General features: G+C 35.7%; 1 protein-coding gene across 1 annotated transcript in view; it reads left to right on the forward strand.

The window, feature by feature from the left end:
- Mhcl (Myosin heavy chain-like) overlaps positions 1-23,112 on the forward strand; it is a 719,798-nt gene that overhangs the window by 547,296 nt on the left and 149,390 nt on the right. Inside the window, exons 26-27 of the mRNA XM_090414205.1 lie at positions 13,415-13,510; positions 22,150-22,362. Of these exons, the coding sequence (XP_090270331.1) occupies positions 13,415-13,510; positions 22,150-22,362 (309 nt within the window). The remainder of the gene's footprint in view (positions 1-13,414; positions 13,511-22,149; positions 22,363-23,112) is intronic.

Raw genomic sequence — 23,112 nt, forward strand, 5'->3', positions numbered from 1 at the left:
GATTGTGTATCTAGATGAAACTTGGATTGATAGTAATTTAACTTATGGAAAATGGTGGCAATTTAAAGAAGAATGTGGGGATAATACAAACCGGAAATGCCTCGCGGCACATAATAATTTTGTGTATGGGTGGAGAAATGGGTTTTTTACTGAATTCAAACTTTCTATACAAAGCCAATTCAACTACTGGAGATTACCATGGGCAAATGAATTCTACGATCTTCAAAAAGTGGGCAGAAGAAAAACTGATTCCAAACCTTCCTAAAAATGCTGTTGTTATAATTGATAATGTTTCATATCACTCTATTCGATTAAACAAAGTTCCAAATTGGTCTAATAAGAAGCTTATGGATTGGCTCTCTGCAAATAACATTTCTCATTCCCCAGATAAGCAAAAAATTGAATTGCTTAATTTGGTCAAAAGAAACTCACCCACAACTAAACTATTTAAATTCGACACGATGCTTAAAGAGCATGGATTTCTAGCTTTGAGGCTACCACCATATCATTGTGATATTAATGCTATTGAGTATGTTTGAGCAGAAGTGAAAAGTTTCATTCGCCATCGCAATGTAACTGGGGATATTGACATGTCAAAACTTTTTAAGCTTTCAGAACAGGCGATTGAAAGTATTACAGTTCAAAACTGGGGAAAATATTGCTCTCATGTCACCTCATTGGAAAATATGTATTGGAACAGAGATGGAATTATCAAAGAATTATGCGAATCTTTGGTGATCAGTTTAAGTGAAAGTGATGGCGATTCGGACACCGATTGAGATGAATATGAAGATTAAAAGGATTTGATAATGGTATTTTTTTCCAACCTTTTTTTTTTTGTATGGGTTTGTTAAAAGAGTCGCAACAAGTCATAAGTAATTAATCGATTTACGACATTAAAGTGTCCCAGTTCTCCCAACTGTAAGTTTAGAATATTTAAGTTCATTTGAAAAAAATTTCTGTTTTTCTGTATAATTATTTTTATTTTATAGAAAACTTTCTTAAAAATAAATTCCGTTAAATTTTTATTTTATGCTATACCTTTTTTTAATTTTCTTAATACTCTATGTACATTTTTTCAACTGTTATACAAGCAAAATAGTTACACTTTAAAAACTACAATGTTCTTAAAATAAAAGCTAAATTTTCCAATCTGTAATAATAAACAAACTCAGCCCAGAAGATGGATTGATTACCCTATTATCGGAATGGATTCTCCTTTTTGGGACATGCGCAGAAGTGTCAAAGGGTTTATTAGTGGGCAAACTATAATTTGACATTTTGCCACTGGATCGTTGTACTGATCACTAGATAGTTGTACTGATGGTGTCTTTTGATACAAAGATGAAATATCTACATAATAAAAAAAAGTTATTTACTGTGGCATGCGTGTTATTCTATAGTTATGGATACCCCACAAATTTCACTATATAAAAAGTCTTCTTTCTTTTAGTGTTGCACGGTGATCAGCATTCATTTTAGAAATTATGGACTTTACAACTGGGTTATAAATAACTATTTTAATTTCTCGACGTTTCAACCTTCATATTAAGGACAAGCTGAGTTATGTTTCACACAGTAAGCTAAAGAAACAATGATTTGATGACCGGTTATTCTACTGGCATAATCTCTAGTGAAAGAAAAAAAAAAAATACCGATAAAATTACAAATTAATTAATTATTTAGAAACTACATCAAAGCTAAATTCTATTTAAGATAAAATGAGAGAAACATTCTTTCTTATAGATAGTTTTCTTCCAGTTTCCTATTTTTAACATTACAATTCATATTAGATTTAGGATTCTGGATTATCTACAATCCTGTTTATAGTTAACTCTTAGGGAGAAAGGTTAAGTGGGTGGAATATGTGCCTTCCATATGCTTGGGATTTTTAGATCATCATTATTGTTCAGATTGGGGTGGTTGATAAGAATCTCACAGGCTTCCTTAAATTTGCGTTCATACCATGTTTTGGTGTGATGTAAACAACTTGTGCTTTTTCAGTCAATTCTATGTTCAGGGCATGATCAGAAAGGCCAGCTTCACCATAGTTATTATATTTAATGTGTCCTTTATGTTCCTTTTGTCTGATAGGAATTGTGCATCCTGTTTCCCCTGTATATGATGGATTAAGGTGCAAGAATACAGTATACTCCAGGGTGGGTCTTTGGATGAGTTGAGTAAGCTTTTTAATTTTGCAGGAGGTTTAAAGGTGGCTTTGAGGTTGTATTTCTGAAGTATTCTGCTTATTTTATCTGATGTCCATTTAATGTAAGGAATGGTTATAGTTTTATTGTAGTCTGGTTTATCTTTGTTTTTTATTGAGGTCTTGTAGAGAATTTTGTAAGTAGTGTTTTGGCTGTAATAATTTTTTGAAAAGTATTGCTGATAACTTTAAATTTGTCTTTCGGTGCTTGTTCATTGGAGCAGATCTTCAAAGCCTTATTTTTTAGAGTATTAATGACACCTAGTTTTTGTGTTGGGTGGTGGTAGGAGTTTGTGTGTATATATTGGCCAGTATGTGTCGGTTTCCGGTAAACAGTGAAGGAAAGACTGCCAGAAGGCAGACATGTGACAGGTATATCTAGAAACAGAAGTGTGTTCTGTTTTTCAATCTCAATTGTGAACTGTATGCGTTTGTGTTGTTTGTTTAGGTGACTAAGGAATGTCTGGTGGCCATGGGGCCAGATCACAAAAATATCGTCAAGATATCTAAGCCAGACTTTGGATTTTAAAGGAGAGGAATCTAGTTTTACTTGGTTAAAAAAAAGTCTTACTTGGTAAGAATCGCCAAAGTGCAGCATGAGCAACAATTGGCCAGTGAAGCTAAGAAAAAAATCAGTTTTTTTTTTTTTTAAATGTGTGGCGAGTAAGAAGAAAGAATAATTGTGGGAAGATTAAAAGGGTAGATTAGTGACTGCTGCAAAGAATATGGTCAAAGTATTCAAAGCCTAGTTCATCAAGGTATTTCATTCACTTGTAAGCATGAAATAGTGCTGAGGTTGATTATAGAAGATATAGTGAAGGAAGGCCTGATGGATGAGCAGGATTATGTGCCAATTAAGTAAACTAAATGTTATTAATGCAGTAGAATTGAATAGCATATTACAGTGTGCCTTAAGAATATGGCAGCCTTGACCTTGTTTAACAAGAATCTTGCAACATTATTCCTGTCCCAGAAAAGTGGAAAGAGGGTAAAATCATTCCAGTACACAAAATGGATGATAAAACAGGCTACAAATTATTGGTCACTCTATGTGTCTCAAGCTGTGGTTAAGGTGTTAGAGAGGTAGGCTAGGATACAGAATTAGGTTGATAACATCAGTACCCACTTAAGAATCAAAAATATCCAGATGCCTGCTGATCCCACCTTTCGCTCACGTGAGCTAGTAGCATTCTACCATCCACCAAACCTAGACTCATCCATCAAACCTCCAGATGTGAAATGCAAATCATCATTCCAGAGCATGCATTTCCACAGCTCCAGAGGCAGTCTAACGGTGGTGAGCTTTACACCACTCCACCCAATGCTTGGCTTTGCCCTTTCTGATGTTAGTTCTGTATGCAGTTGTGTAGCCATGGAAACCCATGTTCTTCAGCTCGTAATCAACAATTGTAGTGCTGACATTGTTTGTAGAGACATTTTAGAACTTATTAGTAAGACATGCCATGCATTTCAGCAATCAGTAGTCTCACTGATTTTATGTGACCTACCAGCTCATGATTGTGCTGTTGTTGCTCCTGACATTTCCACTTCACAATAGCATCACTTACAGTTCATTGGAGCAGAGCAGATATTTTCTGAATGGGATTGCTACAAAGGTGGCATCATATGATCTTGTTACTTGTCACATCAAAAGTCATTGAGCTCTTCAGTACAGCCCATTTTATTGTTAACGAATGGGTAACATGGTGCTGTAACTGAAACGACATTTGAGGAAGGTCATGAGAATGTTCAGATATGAGGAAAAGAGTTTGATTGATGATAAAGTGGGTGATAATGATGTTGAAAAATAGAGTGCAATTAATGGTAAGGTGGTGAGCGGGGTTGACAGCAAACAAATCTGTGTGACTTGCAATGAAATAGTGAGAGTGAATGATAACAAAAAAAATGAAGCAAGATTTGAAAGCTGAGTTGGTAAAGATGTGGAAAGAGATGAGGTGAATGCAGAGTGAATTGAAGAGAATAGTGGATATGTATGGAAGAGTGAAGAAGAAGATAACAAAGGATGTCAGTATGAAAGAGATAATGAACAATTCGTCAGTGGAGTTGTATGGTGATTCAGTTATTAAAATTGTGTGGTAAACAAGAAAATGCACAAGGTGTATTTTCCAGGAGATAAAATGAATATAGTGATTGAGGCATTGGATAAGAGGAATGAGGCAAAATAGTTGGTAGTGGTTGAAGGAAAAAATTACTTGATTAGGAACTAGGAGAATGCAAGAGTGGATATCATGAGATTGTTGAAAAGAATAAAAGATAGTAATGTGATAGGAAAGGTAGTCAGTGTGTTGCTCAGCATGAAATTGTTGAGATGAGACAGAGAGCGAGGACTATGAATGATATGATAGCAGAAATGTATGAAGAGAAAAGAGAGTGCAGTTTCTTAATGTGTGGAATGAGTTTGAAGAATGAATTGAACTGTATAAGAGTGATGGACTGCATTTGAATGGTTTTGGTATGAGTCATTTGGAGAAATTTCTCTGAAAGGGAGAGTGAGTACAGAAAATGAATCTGAGCAAGTAAGAAGCTATGTGAAAGAACAGTAGAGTAAGGAAGGAGAGATTGAAGTGGTGTTTATGAATGAAGAAGTGGGGAGCATGAGTGAAGAGAACAAGTGTGCAAGGAAAACAGTAAAACAGGGACACTCAGGGTGGACAGGGGAACACAACGTGAGAAGGGTCAATGTAAATGCGTGTGTAGACAAGAAGGGAATGTGATGACCTAGAATGTGGAGAAAACAGTTGAATTTCAAAAAAGTTCTTGGAATGAGTAAGGAGAAAAAGAAATGACTCGAGGAGGATATGGAAAAGTCACATCTAATAAGTGGTGTAATGGCGAACTTGTTATATACAAATGCTAGAAGTATCAGAAACTTGGGAAATGAAATGATTGCATTGATTGAAATCATTCACCTAAAAAATTGTTGGAATAAGTGAAACATGGCTGGATGAGAATGACATCCCTACAGGAATAAAGATGGAAGGATATGGGATATAATGTTTCTCGCAAAGATAAAAAAAAGAGTGAAAAAGGAAGGTGGAGTGCTATTGATATAGAAAAGGAATTATTTCCATACAAGGTAGAATGCAAGAGGGAAATAGTAGCAGGGGTTTTGAGGCAGTATGGTGTATATGTACATAGGAAAAGGGTGGTCATTATAGGTGATTTTAATTATGGCAATATAGATTGGGATGATGAGATAGCAACTGAAGTAAAGAAAATTAAGTTTCTTGAGTTTTTGAGGGCCAACCACCTAAAGCAGTATGTAACAGAGGGCACATAAGGATTGAGGGACTTGGATTTGATCATATCATCAGAGCATATCATTATAAATGAGATGTCAATACTCCCTCCAGTTGGTGAGAGTGACCATGAAGTGTTTACCTGGGTTGTTGCCAGTCACGTGAAAACTTCTATGAGAAAAGGGTATATGTGAAACTAAAAGGCTGGCGATTATGAGAAGCTTAGGAGACATCTTGTAGCTGTAGCATGAAATGAGGAGTTAGTTGGAAAGGAGATCAATGCTTCTTGGGTGCTATTCATGAAGTATCTAGTAGACATGTCTAAATGTATTCCAAAGGTCAGTAGGTTAAATAAAGTAGATGCGAAAGGGATAAATGAAGAGTGTAAACATGCAATACAGAGAAAGAAGCTATTATGGAGGCAAAATAAGATGAATAGTAATAATCAATTTCATAAGGAGTACAAAGAACAGGCAAGGAGGGTGACTTGGGTGGTAAGGGTAATAAAAGTGCAGCATGTGTAGCAATTAGCTACACAAGCAGGGAAAAAAAAAAAAACCATAGGTAGTTCTTTCGATATGTAGCCAGCAAAAAAAAAAAAAAAAAAAAAAAAAAAAAAAAAAAAAAAAAAAGATTATGGTAGGTTGACATTGATTTCAGAAATTGGTATAAGAACAGCTGCTGCAGAAGGTATAGTTGAGATATTTAATGAGCAGTTTCATGAAGCAATATCATCAAGTCCCACAGCCAGAATGTCGCATTCATACTTGTGAATGTGACATTCTGGCTATGGAACTTGATGATATATCACCACATATTTTTAAAGAATATCCTGGGGATTGACATATGCTTTCACATTTATTTAAAATGAGTCTTACATTTGGTCAAGTTCTGAAGGAGTGGAAGCAAAGCAAGATTGTACCTTTTCAAAAAGGGATGAGATAGAACTTAAATCAAATTACAGGCCAATCTGTGTGTCAGGTCTTTTGGTTAATGTGTTGTTGTTGAAAAGTCTAGTGAGAATCAGGACCCAGAATTGGGTTAACAACAGTGGTATTATCTTTGATATATTGAATGGATTTGCTAAAGGGAGGTCCTGTTTTAGTTATCTACTTACTTATTACAATAAGGTGACAGCTGCATTGGATGAGGAAGATGGACACACAGTAATATACTTAGATTTTGTAAAGGCTTTTGATAGATTACTGCATGATAGATTGATAGTCAAACTAGAGTGGATGGAGTTGGATACGAGGCTAGTGCATTGGATTGGAGATTGGCTGATAGGTATCAGCAATTTGTATAAGGGAAAGCAATATCCTGGAAGAGGAAGGTCACTAGTGGTGTGCCTCGGGGGTCTGTTTAGGGCAGTGTTTCTCAACCTTCTTTCATGTGTGCCCCATTTTTTAATATTAGTTTTTGTGGCACCCCCCCCCCCTTGCAATTCTTGTGTTGAGACACTGGCAAAATCCATAAAAGTTAGCAAAACAAAACAAAAAACTAGGAATTAATTAAAATATTTCAATATTCATACAAATTTAAATACATCATCAAATATTTCTAAAATTATATAGATCTGGCATCACAGCACAGTCAGTTGAATTGTATCAGCCTTTCGGAAGCATTCGCGATTTCATCACGTGAATTCTCAAATGTTTCTGTGAGTATAAATGAGGCTTGAGATGACAAGATGGCAGTAACACTGCAACATTAACCAACAGTGAGAAGTCTATGATTGGCATTATTTTACACCTGTTCACAACAATTGTGATACCTGATATAAAAAACAATCTTTTCTAGTGTAGAAAAATGGATAAATTATTTATTGGACGTAAGCAGGCATCTGACAACTATGGAACATCAACATCAACAAATTCGGGCTCACAGAATATCACTCCAAAAGTAAAATCAAGAAAGTATGCAGCAGAATATTTAGATTTTGGTTTTACAAAGACCGAAGTAAATGATGAAGAAAGACCACTGTGTGTTATTTGTTCAAAAATTTTGGTAGCTGATAGCATGAAACTGAATAAACTTAAGACTTTTGGAAACACTTCATAAGGAGTATGTTAACAAACCTCGAGTGGTCTTTGCTGCCAAACCGGAATGCTTTGAAAAGCAAAAATCTGGCATTAAAAAAGCTTTGTCTGTAAATGAAAAAGCTTTGCTAGCTTCTTACAAAGTTGCATATAAAATAGCTAGGTGCAAAAAGCCCCACACTATCGGAGAAGACCTAATTCTGCCAGCTGCAATTGATATTGTGGAAACTATGCTTGGAGAAAGCTTTACTAAACAACTACAGAGCATACCTCTATCAAATGATACTGTTGCTCGGCAAATTGGTGATATGTGAAGATATGCAGCAACAACTTTTGTCGAAGTTTAGCGACCAATTATTCTCAATTCAGCTTGACAAGGCAACAGATAGCAACAAGGATTGTCATTTAATTGCTTATGTTCGATTTTGCAATATTATCAGCAGTTGTAGAGTTATTGTTTTGTAAACCAATAGAAAGAAGAGCCACAGCACTGGAATTGTTCAAAATATTGGACGATTTTATATGCAACGATTTTATATACAGTGGAAAAAATTGTGTTGGAATTTGCACTGATGGTGCTTGAGTTATGTCTGGAAGGTTTAAAAGTCCTTGTGACGGAAAAATCCTCAGAATGTATTTGGACACAGTGCATGATCCATAGAGAAGCTCTTGCTGCAAAGGAAATGAGTCCTGGTCTAAACATTGTGTTAACAATAGTTATAACCATGGTGAATTATATAAAAATGAGATCCTTAAAATCAAGAACTTTGCAAAGTTATGGCTGGAGCAGAACATTCAGTGTTACTATTTTCCTGTGAGACAAGATGGTTATCACAGGGAAAATGTTTACAGTGTGTTTACGAATTAAGCAATGAAATAGCAATCTTCTTGGAAGAGGAAAATCACCGAAAAGCAGAGAAGTTTAGAGACCACTTATTTGATGAAATTGAGCTGCCTTGGTGGACATATTCGAGAAACTAAATATATTAAACCTGCAACTGCAAGGGAAAAGATGCATATATCTTAGAGATGAGTGACAAAGTTAATGCTTTTTTGTAAAAAAGCATTAACTTTTTTATTAATTAACTGAAGCATTTTATTCAATACAGTTGATTTTATACATTTTATTATTTTATTTTCAGAGTGTATTTTATGTTTTTGTTTTTATATTGTTTTTATATTATATTGAATATAAACAACTTAAGATATGCAGATGATACAGTACTGCTAGCTGAAAATAAAAAAAGATCTTCAAAACCTACTAGAAGTGAAATATGGACTTAATTTCAACTTCAAAAAAACTAAAACCATGCTGATAACAAGAGAAAAAGAGAAAATGCCTAATATAAATATTAAGATCAGAGGAAATACTTTAGATCAAGTAGAGAGTTATATATATTTGGGTCAACTAATTACAGAGAATGGAAACTGGGATAAGGAAATATTAAGAAGAATAGAAATTGCTAGGGGAAATTCACACAAAAACAAGAATTTAGGCTTTCCAAATGCTAAGTATGGTCAACACTGCTATATGGAGCAGAAACCTGGACAATATCAAAATATTATGAAAATAAACTAAAAGTCTTTGAGATGTGGATCCTCAGAAGAATTCTTAGAGTCCCATGGACTGCCAAAAAAACTAATTTAGAAATATTAGAGATGATTGGAGAAGATAAGAATCTGTTGAAAACCATTAAGAAAAGGAAAACCACCTACCTTGGTCACATACTAAGGTATGAATCCCTACAAAAAACACTTCTAGAAGGAATGATACCAGGAAAAAGAAGAAGAGGAAGACAATGAACAGATTGGATGAGAAATATTAAGGATTGGACCTTTTTGTCCTTTGAAGAATGCAAAAGAGAAGCACAAAACCTGTACATGGTGGAAGCATATGGTAGTCAATCTCTTTTAAGGAGATGACATCTAACAAGAGAGACTAATACAAAGGGAAGTTCAGATATTTTTGAGGACAAAAAGGTGACAGTAGTATATTTGTTTTGCAAAGATTACAAAATTGGAATCTGAAGGTATCCGATAGACTGCTGAACAACAAGTTGGTAGCCTTGAAATGGAAGGGGTTAGATCATGGCTCTGCAATCTTTTTTTGCTAAAGAGCCATTTTGGTGTAAATGGCATTTACTTGAATGCTACAGTGGAACCTCGGTTGTCGAACATAATTCGTTCCTAAAGGCTGTTTGGGAACCGATTTGTTTGAAAACTGAAACCATTTTCCCATAAGAATTAATGTAAAATGGATTAATCCATTCCAGAACCCCAGATGCTTATTTAAACCTTTATAACAGTACTTCAATCTTACACAAAAAGAATAAATACAATAAATAGATAAAACATAGACGAAAATTTAACTTCACTTTAACTATACGGAGGAGAATTGCAATTTATGAAAAAACAACAAAACACAAAGAAAATCAAGAAACCGCACTGCAAATTCGAGCAGGTGTCTGCACTGAGCAGAGGCTGCCGCATAATTGACACTCTCCCATCTTACATCTCAGCCCATTGAGCATGTGGTTGCCGGTTTGCCTGTTCGGAAACTGATGCGTTTTTTTTTGGAAAATATGTTCGAGAACTGATTTGTTCGAGATGAGAGTTGTTTGACAACCGAGGTTCCACTGTATTTCAAGAGTTGCACCTTTGACATTTGAAATACAGTAATGTATTTCAAATGATAAATAAAAGAGTTAAAATTGGTGTGTTAAAATACACTTTTAATATATTTCTAAGAAGCACCTGTATAGCTCAGTGGAAGTGGCATGTGCCTTCTGCGTTGCTAGATCACCTGAAGTGAGAGCATTGTAAGTTCGATTCTAGTCACCGCCTAGAGGTGACTAGAATCTTTACTAAGCCTTTTTCCGATCAATTCCTACGTTAGACAATCTCTGGAAACTTGTGTTTTTCATCCCTAAACTCAAGAAAATCGATTGAAGAGCCCACACTATTTACAGACAGTAAACATAGTACAATGGTGGTGTGAAAAGTTCTCGGCCTAACAATTAAAAAAGAATTTATAATTTCAAAATTATTTTTATTTTTCAACATAATCTCCCTTAAGACTAATACATTTATTCCAGCGATGCTCCAGCACCATTATCCCATCCCCGTAGTGGTTCTCAGCAAGATCTGCAAAATACCACTCTATAGCTGCAATCACCTCTTGATTCTAAGAAAAACGCTGACCAGTGAGGAAGAGTTTTAGTTTGGGGAAGAGATAGAAGTCAGAGGGAGCCAAATCTGAGGAAATAGGGTGGATGTTCCAACAATTCATAGTGCAGATCCCTTAATTTTCCCATTGCCAAAACGCCTTGGTGGGCAGGTGCTTTTTCCTGATGAAAGATTATTTTTTCTTCTGCAAACCACGTCTTTTCTCATGAATTTTTTCTTCTAGTCTGGTTAAAAGATCGGAATAATATTCCCTGGTTATTGTTTTACCCTTTTCAAAATAATTAATAAACAAAATGCCTTTAGCATCCCAAAATGGCAATGCCATGACCTTTCCTACTGATGGAACTGACTTTGTCTTCTTTGGCACTGACAACCGGCTTCTGTCCACTGTTTTGACTACTGTTTGGATTCTGGTGTGTAATGGTGAATCCAAGTCTCATCCATAGTAAGAAATTGATGCACAAAATCAGTTTTATTCTTGTTAAAATACTCCAAGCACTGTTCAGAGATTTTCATGTGAGTGCGTTTTTGATCTACTGTGAGCAAGTGCTGCACCCATCTTGAGCAAAACTTCTTCATTTGCAATTCTTCATGCAAAATATATCCTACACATTCTTTTGAAATGCCTATAGCCTCAGCAGTTTCATGCACTTTAACTTGTCGGGCATCCAATACCATATCGTGCACTTGATCAATGATTTCTGGTGTTGTTACACTTTTTGGACGTCTTTTACATGGATCACCTTCAAATCTGGTACCGCCATATTTAAACTCAGCATCCCATTTCTTAATTGTCGAGAACAAAGGAGAAGAGGGCCCATAAACTTTTATGAACTTAGAATGAATTTCTTTTTGCATTTAACCTTCTTTTTACAAAGAATTTTATAACTGCACGATACTCAATTTTATCCATTTCAAGGGATACAGAGAACGCTTTTGCTTCAGACAATTGTATAAAACAAACTACTTGATAGAATGACTTGCAATTTCACATGGATGTTTATGACAGATGTACCAACTTAGAAAAAAAATCTTACCGAAAATTGCCATCTGTGGTCGAGGCTGAAAACCTTTCAGACCACTCTCGTGTTAGGATTAGAGACCATGAGATGGTAGCACTTGTCAGTCACCTCTCTTCACTGGATGGCATGTATAATTAGTTATAGTCTTGGGCCGCTATCTCTGATAGGCTGCTGTTGGGGATCGAACCACCTCCTCAGCCTCCAAAAAAAAAAGTTAGGTAGGCCTTAAACAGCCTCGCCTGCTCCCTTTACCAGAATAAAAAGTTTTAGCTGAACTGATTTGATACATTTCTTATATAACGATAAAATTGTTTCACTTTATTTGGACTGAGTGAACTGTAAATATCTGCTTAGAATAACCTAAAGGATTCAGCATTGAAACATGCTCTCTTCATGCAACAAATAAAGCTACACTCAGCTACCCAGAATTGGAGTGACTGATTTTTATGACTGCTCATGTTCTAGGACAGTAGCATCCAATTTTTTTCCTTATATGGACCAATTCAGAGTTAAATTTGTTTCGTGAATTCCAATAAATGATTCAGGAAAAAATAGTATATTACATTTTCCTTATCTGATGACATGAAAAGTTTCCATTTTCCTGTTACTCTTATTTTTTACATAAGATTAACAGATGTTCAAATCAACTTTCCTATTTCAGAACACTTTTGAGGATGATATTTTAATTTAATACAAATTAATAATAATGTATTGTGACTCATTTGATATGAGGCATGATTGAAGAGATAGTAAAATAATTAGAATTATTTAAAATAATTAAAATAATAGTAAAATAAGATTCATTATTCACATGATAGCTAGCATATGAATAATGAATCTCTCACAAAGAGTCTTCTGACTCCATGGAGATACCTGTATAATAATCATCATAATAATAATGATTCAATACAATGGACAAGTTATATCAAAATAATAGAATTTAACAATGTGAAAATTGATGTGTACATCACTGTATTTAGTGTACACATGACTCCATTTACACATTTGATGCATTCGAGCTTGACACTTGCATGCTAGCACACACACACAGTGGTGCAACATAGACAAAACATGCATTAAAAAATAAATAAATAATTCTTGATGCCAACACCTGACTTTGTAAATCAACACTCTTGTATATTCATTGCAGGGAATGCCACATCCTTTTAAATTTATTAATTTTCACTTATTGTAGAATATATGTGGTTCTTGAAATAATTAACAAATTTGAAATGCTATTTTAGTTCTTTTTCTGCATGGGCCACATAAAAATTATTTGCAGGCAATTGGTTGGTTTATGCCCTTAGAAGGCGCTTTTTCTGAAGATATTTTGTTTTCTTGGTTTACTGCAATGACTATATATTTGACAGTCTTGTATTCGTGTTTTGATTATGATGCCTTTTGTTACAGTGACAAAATATCAAGTATATTATTTTAAACGATTCTTTTGAATTGAGTTTGATTTTGATATTGATTTTATTTTTTCCAATTGATTTTGATTGTTATTTAGCATTGATCTTAAGATGAATTTATCTTAAACTCAATGCTAAATAACAGTATCTAAACTTAAAAGATTGTGATAAAAAAGAATGCAAATGAATTAATTATTGGAGCAATGTTATACATGTTAGATCTAATTTTAAGCTGCTATGTTATGAATAAGCAGAATACCATCATTTAATGAAACCTGTTATTATGCAGACCACTAGAATGGATATGGAAATGCACCATGAAAAAATTGTTCAACTTCACAAAGAATTAGATGAACTTACTCTTAGTAGCCGTGGAGAAGAAGAGGTAAGAACAATAAATTTCTCTATTTTATGTATTGTTTTAAATCACTGTCTCACAAGATAAATTTTTGATATAAACTTGTATTTGCATGAAAATGATAGAACACCCAGGATCTTTTCTTGTGACATTTTTAACAGTGTCCACAATATTATTGTTTGTGACAAAGTTTTATTTATTCGTATGGAGTTTCCCCCCTATTTCTCCTCCGTCCCTACTAGGGCGAGTTGAGCCCCCTTATGGGGGGTTAAGTATTTATGACTGTAGATCCATGTGTGTTCACAGGGCCGGTTTGCCTGCTTGCGGGATGAAAAACTCCAGATAAATTGGTGGAAAAAATCCTGCTGTCCACGCCCAAGACCAGCTAACTTGGCTATGACTGAGAAAGATCCTTAAGCGCCTCACGTCGTTGATGGGAGTCTAACCTAGGACACTCCTTCCATGGGTATATAGTTGCAAAGCGCACAGCCACTAGGCTAACCACGCGGACTGTGATTAAGTAAAGTTTGGCTATCCATGTTATGTGTAGAAGTAATAGAAAAATTGATACTGTGAAATATATATATTTTGCTATACATATTTCACAGTCAGAATATGTTACTGCATAACCATTAAAATGTTAATTTTTGGTTTCAATTTCAGTTCTTGTCAAAGTCAACTTCTTGTGTACTTTCTCAGATATACACAAGGAACTGAACTGCAAAGATGTAGCATACCCAACAACTTTGAGTTATGAAATGAGATGCCATTTAGCATGACATTGTTTTAACACATATATAGAAGATTTACTCTAATAAAGTTCCTTTAGCATTAATAATAGAGAATATTGACTGCGACTTTTTTTTTTGGTAGGTTGTTTAGTGAGTGAGTGAGCGCTCTGTGCTATTGTATTAGTTACAGTTAGAGTCCACTGTAAAGTTATACTTTAAGGCTGGAAAAAATCAATTTTACAAATGGTTCTGCCAACTTTTTTCTGGTAGTTTGTTATTACAGCACTGTGGCCACTTTATTGACTGTGTGAAAATAAGAAGCTGTATTTTAGCCATTCAGTAGAAAAAATAATAAAATTTTTTTAGACTTTGTCTTTAAACAAATAATAATCTTTATGTTGCAGGGAACAACAACATTACATTAGCCAGGTGCTATCCGCCTGTGGGGACTTTTGGCCTCAAGCACTACATGTCGCCACTGAGCACAGTCCTCTGCGACTGTCCGCCACGTTCTGGTCTCCAGCCCGACAGCCTGCAGGTCCTCCTTCTCCTGATCCACCCATCTCCTTCTTGGTCTCCCTGGCAGCCTCCCACACTTGTCTCACTGTCCTTTCGGGGCCCATATGGTACAGGTGCCCCAGCCATTGAAGACACCGGGCTCGCAGCTCCATCAAGACTTCTGCCGAGTTGTATAAAGCGTGTATGGCAGCATTGGACCGCCTCCTCCAGACTCCGTCTGCCATGACCACTCCATAGATATGTCATAGCATTTTGTTCTCGAATACTCTCAGGTGATCGGCTTGTCTCGCTGTGTGAGTCCACGCTTCAGCACCGTAGAGGAGAACAGGCCTGATCAAAGTCTTGTATAGTCCCACCTTTGTAGTCCAAGACAGCAAGCGTGAGACGAAAAGGGGATGCACCTGATAATAGGCCACATTCGCAGCATTTACCTGACTCTGGACATCAGCTGCAACTTTGTTGTCTTCAGTCATGAAAGAACCCAAGTACCTAAATACCTTCACCCTCTCAAACTGTGCAGCTCCCTCTGGATCTTGAGCAGCATGGTGACTCATAAAAAGGTATTTTGTCTTCTCAGTGTTTATCTTCAGGCCAGCTTCTTCTGCAGTTTCTTCAATAGCAGTAACCAATGCCACTGTGTCATCCCATTGATGCGCCATGATGTTCAGGTCATCTGCATAGCCAAGAATCCTAACTTGCACCCCCCATGTCGACTCCACCTGCCACTTGCTGTGTGTGTTTCTAATTACTTTTTCCAATGCTAGATTGAAGAGAATTGGAGAAAGCCCATCACCCTGCTTCACATCGGTCTGTACTTGAAACAGGTCCGACAGGTCACCTTCTGCTTTTACTCTTGCTCTCGAACCAGCTACGCACACTTGCACCATTTTTCGGAGTTTTCGAGGAATTCCCAGCTCTTCTAACACCTGCCATATTTTTGGGCGTATTATTGAGTCTTAGGCTTTAGAAAAGTCTATGAAAATATTATGAACTTCCCGGTTATATTCCCAGCACTTTTCAAAAACTTGGCGCAGCATGAAGAGTTGGTCTATTGTAGAACAGTTACTCCTGAAGCCCGTCTGGTAGTTCACCAAGGCACTCTTCTGCATATGGTGTGAGGTGCATTAGCATGATGTTAGACAGCACCTTGTAGCCAGTCGACAGCAATGAGATGCCCCTATAGTTGCCGCACTGAGCCTTATCTCTTTTCTTATGGGTGATCAGCGACTCCTTCCACTTGTCCGACAGCCATTCTTCTTGCCAGATCATTAAGATGAAGCGGTATAGCTGCTTTAGCAGGACATCCCCACCATTCTTCAGGAGCTGTGCTGGTATACAGTCCACTCCTAGAGCCTTATTATTTTTCGGCATGCGGATAGCACGAGTAATCTCACTAAATGTCGGCTCTTCAATAAATGGTTCAGCAGTTTGATAAGGAGTATAATTCTCTGATATTGACATTCAGCAAGTTCGCAAAATATCTACGCCACCGATCGAGAGCATCTTCCGAGTTTGTTAATAGATTTCCACTCTCATCTCTTATGGTTGCTGCTTGTGCCTGGGCACCTCACATGGCTTTGATCGTCCGGTACATCTCCCGTCCATTATTCGTCACCCTATTTCTCTCTATACTAGCCACTTTCTCATTAAGATACTTCCGCTTTTCCCTGCATAGACATATATTCGCCACTCTTCTCACCCTCTCATATGCAGCTTTCTTCCTGCTATCCACTAGGTAGTTCAATAGTGCTTCCCTTCATTTCGCTACAGCTTCTTCACACTCCCTATTAAACCATGCTTTTCTCCTCCTCTTTCTCTTTCCCACAGTACTTGAGGCAGCTAATGCGTATTTTTGATGCTGTCCCACATCCCGTCCGGATCTAGATCATCCTCTTCCTCCTGTAACTCCCCAAAACGATTCTGCAACAACTCAAACTGGAAAGCCTGCTTGCCTTCTGCTGTTTTCAACTAGTCCAGGTCCCATGCCGATCGTATGGTAGGACACAGGCTTCTGAACCGCAAATCATAGGCTGCCAGATAGTGGTCGCTATCTCCATCTGCTCCTCTGAAACTTCTCACATCCGAGATGGAGCTGTGGTGATGTCGATACACTAGTACATGGTCTATTTGGTTAGCAGTTGTACTGTCCAGCAATCTCCAGGTCTGCTTGTGGACGTCTTTATGCACAAACATAGTGCTCTTTACAAAGCATCCTGTAGCAGTGGCAAAACTGGCAAGTCAGATCCCGTTATCATTGCACTCCTCATGTAGGCTCTCACTACCCACGAAAGGGCGCCACACACGCTCTCTCCCCAGCTTCGTGTTGAAATCTCCCACTACTAGCTTGATGTCATAAGATGGTAGATTAGCATGCTCAAGCACTTCGCAGAAACAATCTTTAGCTTCCTCCGAGCTCTCTTCAGTAGGCGCATAACAGTTCACAATAGACACATTTTGAAAAGTCCCTTAACTCTAATAGTACACAGCCAATTGTTCACAGGTTTAAAATCTAAAATATTACAAAAAATTTATCACTGTCTAAAAACGCAGTTCCGAGTACTTTTCGTCCTCTGTCGTCACCACTATAGTATAGCGTGTACCCCTGATTGCGGGGCGAGCCATGTCCCAGCCATTGCACCTCTTGTACAGCACAAAGTCCAATTTTATACTGTTGTAAGACATTCATCACATTAAAAAGAGCTCATTCTTGAAAACAACATACTAGGTATAAAATACCTTTGAGTTATCATAACTAGAGACATGGCAAACCATGACGTGGCTGAATAAACAAATACTGAATATTTGGTTTGAAGTTTGGCTGAAGCGCTGAATATTCACCCAAAGTATACTGAATGAAATTTTATAAACAAATGTTTTGAAAAAAAAACAAAATACTCATTAAAAATTTGCATCAATTAAACTTTTTAACTTTTTTATTTAAAAAAAAAATTTTTTTTAAACATTTGTTTATAAAATTTAATTCGTATGCTTTGGACGAATATCCAGTGCCTTAGCCGAATTGCAGAATGAAGATTGAAAAATATGTGTAATAATACTTCACCTAAATCCACATGAAAATGAAAAAGAACAATCCTTATTTCATAAAAAAAATAAATAAAAATAATATGCGCATGTGTGTGTGTGTGTGTGTGTGTGTGTGTGTGTGTATTTTTTTTTAAATAGATTTAATGACTTAAAAAACCGAGATAACTAATAAAGATTTTAATGAGAATAATACAACTAGTTTCGGCTTATAGCAGCCTTCATCAGGTATTCATAAAAGAAGAGAATAGTAATAAACATTGAAGCATCTAAAAAACTGAAAATTACAGGTAAAAATTGCCATAATTGATACATAAAAAACGTTGTATTTTTTCAAGTTGTTCTAACAGGCGTGCCATTGTTTATTGCTAGTGTGTGTGTGTGCAGGCTCATGTGAACGCCAATATTGAATAACTGTAGCATGGCTATATGGGATGTTATAACTCAAATTGTTGTTTAAGTGGACAGGATTCAGCAGGATTTCCCTTGATTCTACAATTTTTCTCTCAAACTCATCATCACAGCGAAAAATATTTTCTGATCTATCCCAGCAAATGGAGTGGTTTGTTGATCATCATTAGGATTGTTTGAAAAAAGAACATGACTGGATAATGCAGTTGCATGTGATCTTTTGTAAGAGATGTTTCTCTTATGCTCTTCTATACATTGTTCAATAGATTCTTTAGTTTGTCCAAAATGAGGGATATTGCAATCACACCATAATTTATATACACCTGGATATTTTAGGTTGTGATTTTAGCTAACATCTTCCTTGAAGATTTTGAAACGAAAGCCATATCTTCCTTCTCATTTAAACCAAAAGTTTGGAAACGATATGTTGATGATATTTTTATTATTTGGAATCACGGGCACACATCTCTCATAGATTTTCTTCATCATCTTAACATCCAACATCCTAATATAAAATTTACTGGTGATCTAGAAAATAACTCCTTACTTTTCCTGGATGTCATGCTTACACGATGCTCTGAAAGATTAAAAATCTCTATATACAGAAAACCTACTCATACCAATAGATATCTGCATAATCTTTCTCATCCTTTTCCACCATAAAAACTTGGAACTATATCTACCTTAGGACACAGAGCATGCTCTCTCTTGAAAACCAGATGAACTACAAAAAGAAATAAATCATCTCTCCCTTATCTTTAAACACAACGGACACTCTGAAAAAACGATTAAGAAAGTTCTTCTGGCAGTGATTAAGAAAGTCCTTTGGCAGTGCACAACAGAAATTATTAATTTTAAAGGTAGCATCTCCATCCCATACATTAACACAGTCTCTAACAAATTAGCTAAAGTCCTTAAAAAATACAACATCAGGACATTCTTCACCACACTTCCTAAAATCTGTTCTCTAATCAGCCATCCAAACCCTACTCATCACAATATAAAATATCCAGGTGTATATAAATTATGGTGCGATTGCAATATCCCTTATTTTGGACAAACTAACAAATCTATTGAACAACGTATAGAGGAGCATAAGAGAGATATCTCTTACTAAGTCAGATCACATGCAACTGTGTTATCCAGTCACGTTCTTTTTTTCAAAACAATCCTAATGATGATCAACAAAGCCACTCCATTTGCTGGGATAGATCAGAAAATATTTTTCGCTGTGATGATGAGTTTGAGAGAAATATTGTAGAATCAAGGGAAATCCTGCTGAATCCTGTCCACTTAAACAACAATTTGAGTTATAACATCCCAGATAGCCATGCTGCAGTTATTCAATATTGGCGTTCACGTGAGCCTGCATGCACACTTGCAATAAACAATGGCACACCTGTTAGAACAACTTGAAAAAATACGTTTTTTATGTATCAATTATGTGTGGCAATTTTTACCTGTAATTTTCAGTTTTTTAGATGCTTCAATGTTTATTACTATTCTCTTCCTTTATGAATACCTGATGAAGGCTGTTATAAGCCGAAACTAGTTGTATTATTCTCATTAAAATCTTTATTAGTTATCTCGGTTTTTTAAGTCATTAAATCTATTTTTTAAAAATGTATCACAACAACTGAGTAGAAGCCTATGATCACACACACACACACACACACACACACACACACACACACACACATATATATATATATATATATATATATATATATATAAACTGAAAGTTTAAAAAAAAAAAGATCAGATAGCTTATGAGAATACAATCCGCAGCCACCCATATATTTGCCTTTTAATAGTGCATTTTTTTTTTTTATTCAAAATAAATTAAGGATACTAAGAAGTTATGGTATGGGTTTAATCCTTTATCCAAGCGTAAGCAAACAAAGTTTGTGCGTGAAGTCACTTCACGACTGGGCTACTTGAGAAGAGCCACTACTCAGACCTGTGTCAATCTTTATTGAGGTCTCATCAGTGGGAGCCAGACCCAAAAGTGATACCAAGGTTGAAGTAATGCAGTGGTCATATTTCCATATACAAGTAATCAAAAGCTGTCACACCTTATTACTGAGATACTCTGGATTAGAGATAGATGTTGAAAGGTCTTCCACTTGGTTATACTATAAATTAAAGATGCCAAGAATTATATTCTTGGTATAAGCAAACAAAGTTTGCATGCGAAGTCATTCATAAATGACTAAAGACACTCACAAAAGGAATTTGTAAATACATTCACAAATATCAATGGCACAGTGGGATTGTTTTGTGTGTGTGTGTGTGTGTGTGTGAGTGAGAGAGAGAGAGAGAGAGAGAGAGAGGGGGGGGGGACTCTATCCATCCAGCCAACTTGTCTAGGCCAGTAAAATTCCATAACTAAAAATTCACATGTATACCACAGTAATTAAATTTTTATAATATGTAGGTATTTCGTCTTAGGTATCTTAAGACATCATCAGTACATTTATTACAGACAACTAGGAATTACATTCGAAGAAACAGTTAGTGTGCATGCTTACATTGGAATCCCTTTCTATGCATACAGCAGTATTGTGTTTGAGGACCTAAAAAAAAATAAAAACTTCGGCTGTAATTAAAATTAAAATATATATGATAAATTTATTTTATACAATTGGGGATAATAATTTCCCAGACTTTTGGGATAGTGAAACAGTCATTACGGTTCAGATTGGGTCTGTGATGCAAGGCTTCAGCACTTTCTTTATATAAACGCTCATGTTTATATAAGGATATGTAACAGCCTAGTGTTTTTCCATTGGATCCTATAGTTAGGGTTTTCAACTCCATGTTGTGCGAGGCCAGATTTGTGAGGTTTTATAAGACATGTTGTCTTGATGTTCAGAGATGCGTTTACTTATAGATCTTCCTGTTTGTCCATAGTAAGACATCTTACAAGAACATGGAACTTCATATATGCCAAGTAGCATCATAGGTGAGTTTGTCTTTTGGAGAAGTTAGCAAATTGTGGATCTGGTTGATAGGTTTATAGGTAGCTGCAAGTTTGTATTTATTCATAATTTTTGATAGACATTCAGAGATGCCTTTGATATATGATATAGTAGTCCTATTGGCTTCTTCTTCTTGTCTGGTTGATGTGTAGGGAAGTGGCTGATGATTTTTAGTTGTTTTTGGATTGTATCCATTTAATAAATCTGTATCTTTAATAATTTCTAATTCTTGTTTTAAAGATTCTTCAGAGGAACAAACTTTGTGTGCTCTGGATACCCAAGAGTTTATGATGCCATATTTTTGCGATGGATGGCGAGCCAATGAATTGCAGATGTAATGACCTGAAAAAGTTGGTTTACGATAGTCAGAAGTGGAAATGGAACCATCTTGTTTTCATTGAATGTGTATATCAAGAAAGGAGATACCTTGTGATGATTCTTTTTCTAGTGTGAATTTGATGCGAGGATAAAGGTTGTTGATCTTATTTGAAAATGAGTGTAGTTCTTGTTTCACTATATAATTTCATAAAATTCCATATTAGTAACATCACTTATTATTGATACTTGTGAACTTAGCATATCACTAAAGAAATAGTCATTTGTTGTTAATAAATATAGTCCCCAGACATGTTAAGCATAACTTCAGTAACACTGTATCTTAGAAGGAATTCTGATAGGAAAAAAGCAACTCAATTCTAGAAGCAGTTCTAAATCTGCAATAACGGAAGTAAAGTAATCCTAGAAATCTGTAGATTTCATGATAAGAATGGAGATATCGATATAAAAAGGAATATTATGTGTTTGGAATTAGAATGTGGTGCTGCAGTTTTATGGTGCAAATCTTAAATTTCAGACAGGAATTACAAATAACATAATTTAATAGAACAGGTTACGATAATTAAAGAGCATCAATATGATTCAATATTCTGTTTCTCTAAATGCTAATTATAATCTGCTTGTTTATTTCTGCTTTCTAAATAAGGTAACTCAGCTAAAGAGAGCAAAGCAAGAACTTGAACGTAAATTAAGAGATCAGGAAGAAGAACTTGAAGAACTAGTTGCCCAAGTACAGATGTTAGAACAAGCCAAACTACGTTTAGAAATGTCTTTAGAAAAACAGAGGCAAGAGCATCGTAGAGAAGTATCAGTGAGGGAAGAAGAGGTGGAAGAAATACGGGCCAGTTTTTCAAAAAAGGTGGGTATACCTTAGTCAAGATAATGCAGATAAAAAAATAAAAAAAAACTTTAATATTTGTGTTTGAAAAGTTTGTGCAGTTTTGAAATTTTTATCTGCCCATAAACTTAAGCAAAGCTGGATACACATTGTATCCAGCTTTGCTTAAGTTTATGGGCAGATAGACAGCTGGATACACTGCACATATATGGGCAGTGTATCCAGCTGGATACACATTGTAACACATTCAAAATGTATTACCATCTGAAGGGTATTATTTTTTTCTAGTTAAAGAAACATCACCTGAGAAATAAAAAAAAATTAAAAAAATAAATAAAAAATTACAACCATCATAATTCCACCAAGACCACGAATAAGGTGGTCTTTTATACAAATGGGGAAATGCATTTATCTGATCTTTTTATTTTCTTGCATTTTTGCATTGCAATATAAGAAAGCATGATATACCAAATGATATACATCTGAGATTTTGATCTTATTCTAAATCGGCAATAATTGACATGAAGAATGTGTTTATTATTTATTTATTTACTTTGTGTGTGCGTGTGCGTGCATGTGTGTGTGTGTGTGCCTGTGCGTGCTTGTCATTATCACTTGTTACAGATGTGCTTTAAGCGAGCCACTTAGCTACAAAGTTGTAGCATTATTTTAAGTTGGAATTTTTTAGTACACTGTCATGATGAAAAGCAGAAATTTGATGTGCCTAAGGCCTGAGAATTATATGATTCAGCTCGATCCTTCTGTTTGCTG

This window comes from Typopeltis vanoorti, chromosome 24 (genome assembly GCF_054136105.1).
Source record: "Typopeltis vanoorti isolate ZY-2024b chromosome 24, IOZ_Tvanoo_1.0, whole genome shotgun sequence".
Lineage (NCBI taxonomy): Eukaryota > Metazoa > Arthropoda > Arachnida > Uropygi > Thelyphonidae > Typopeltis > Typopeltis vanoorti.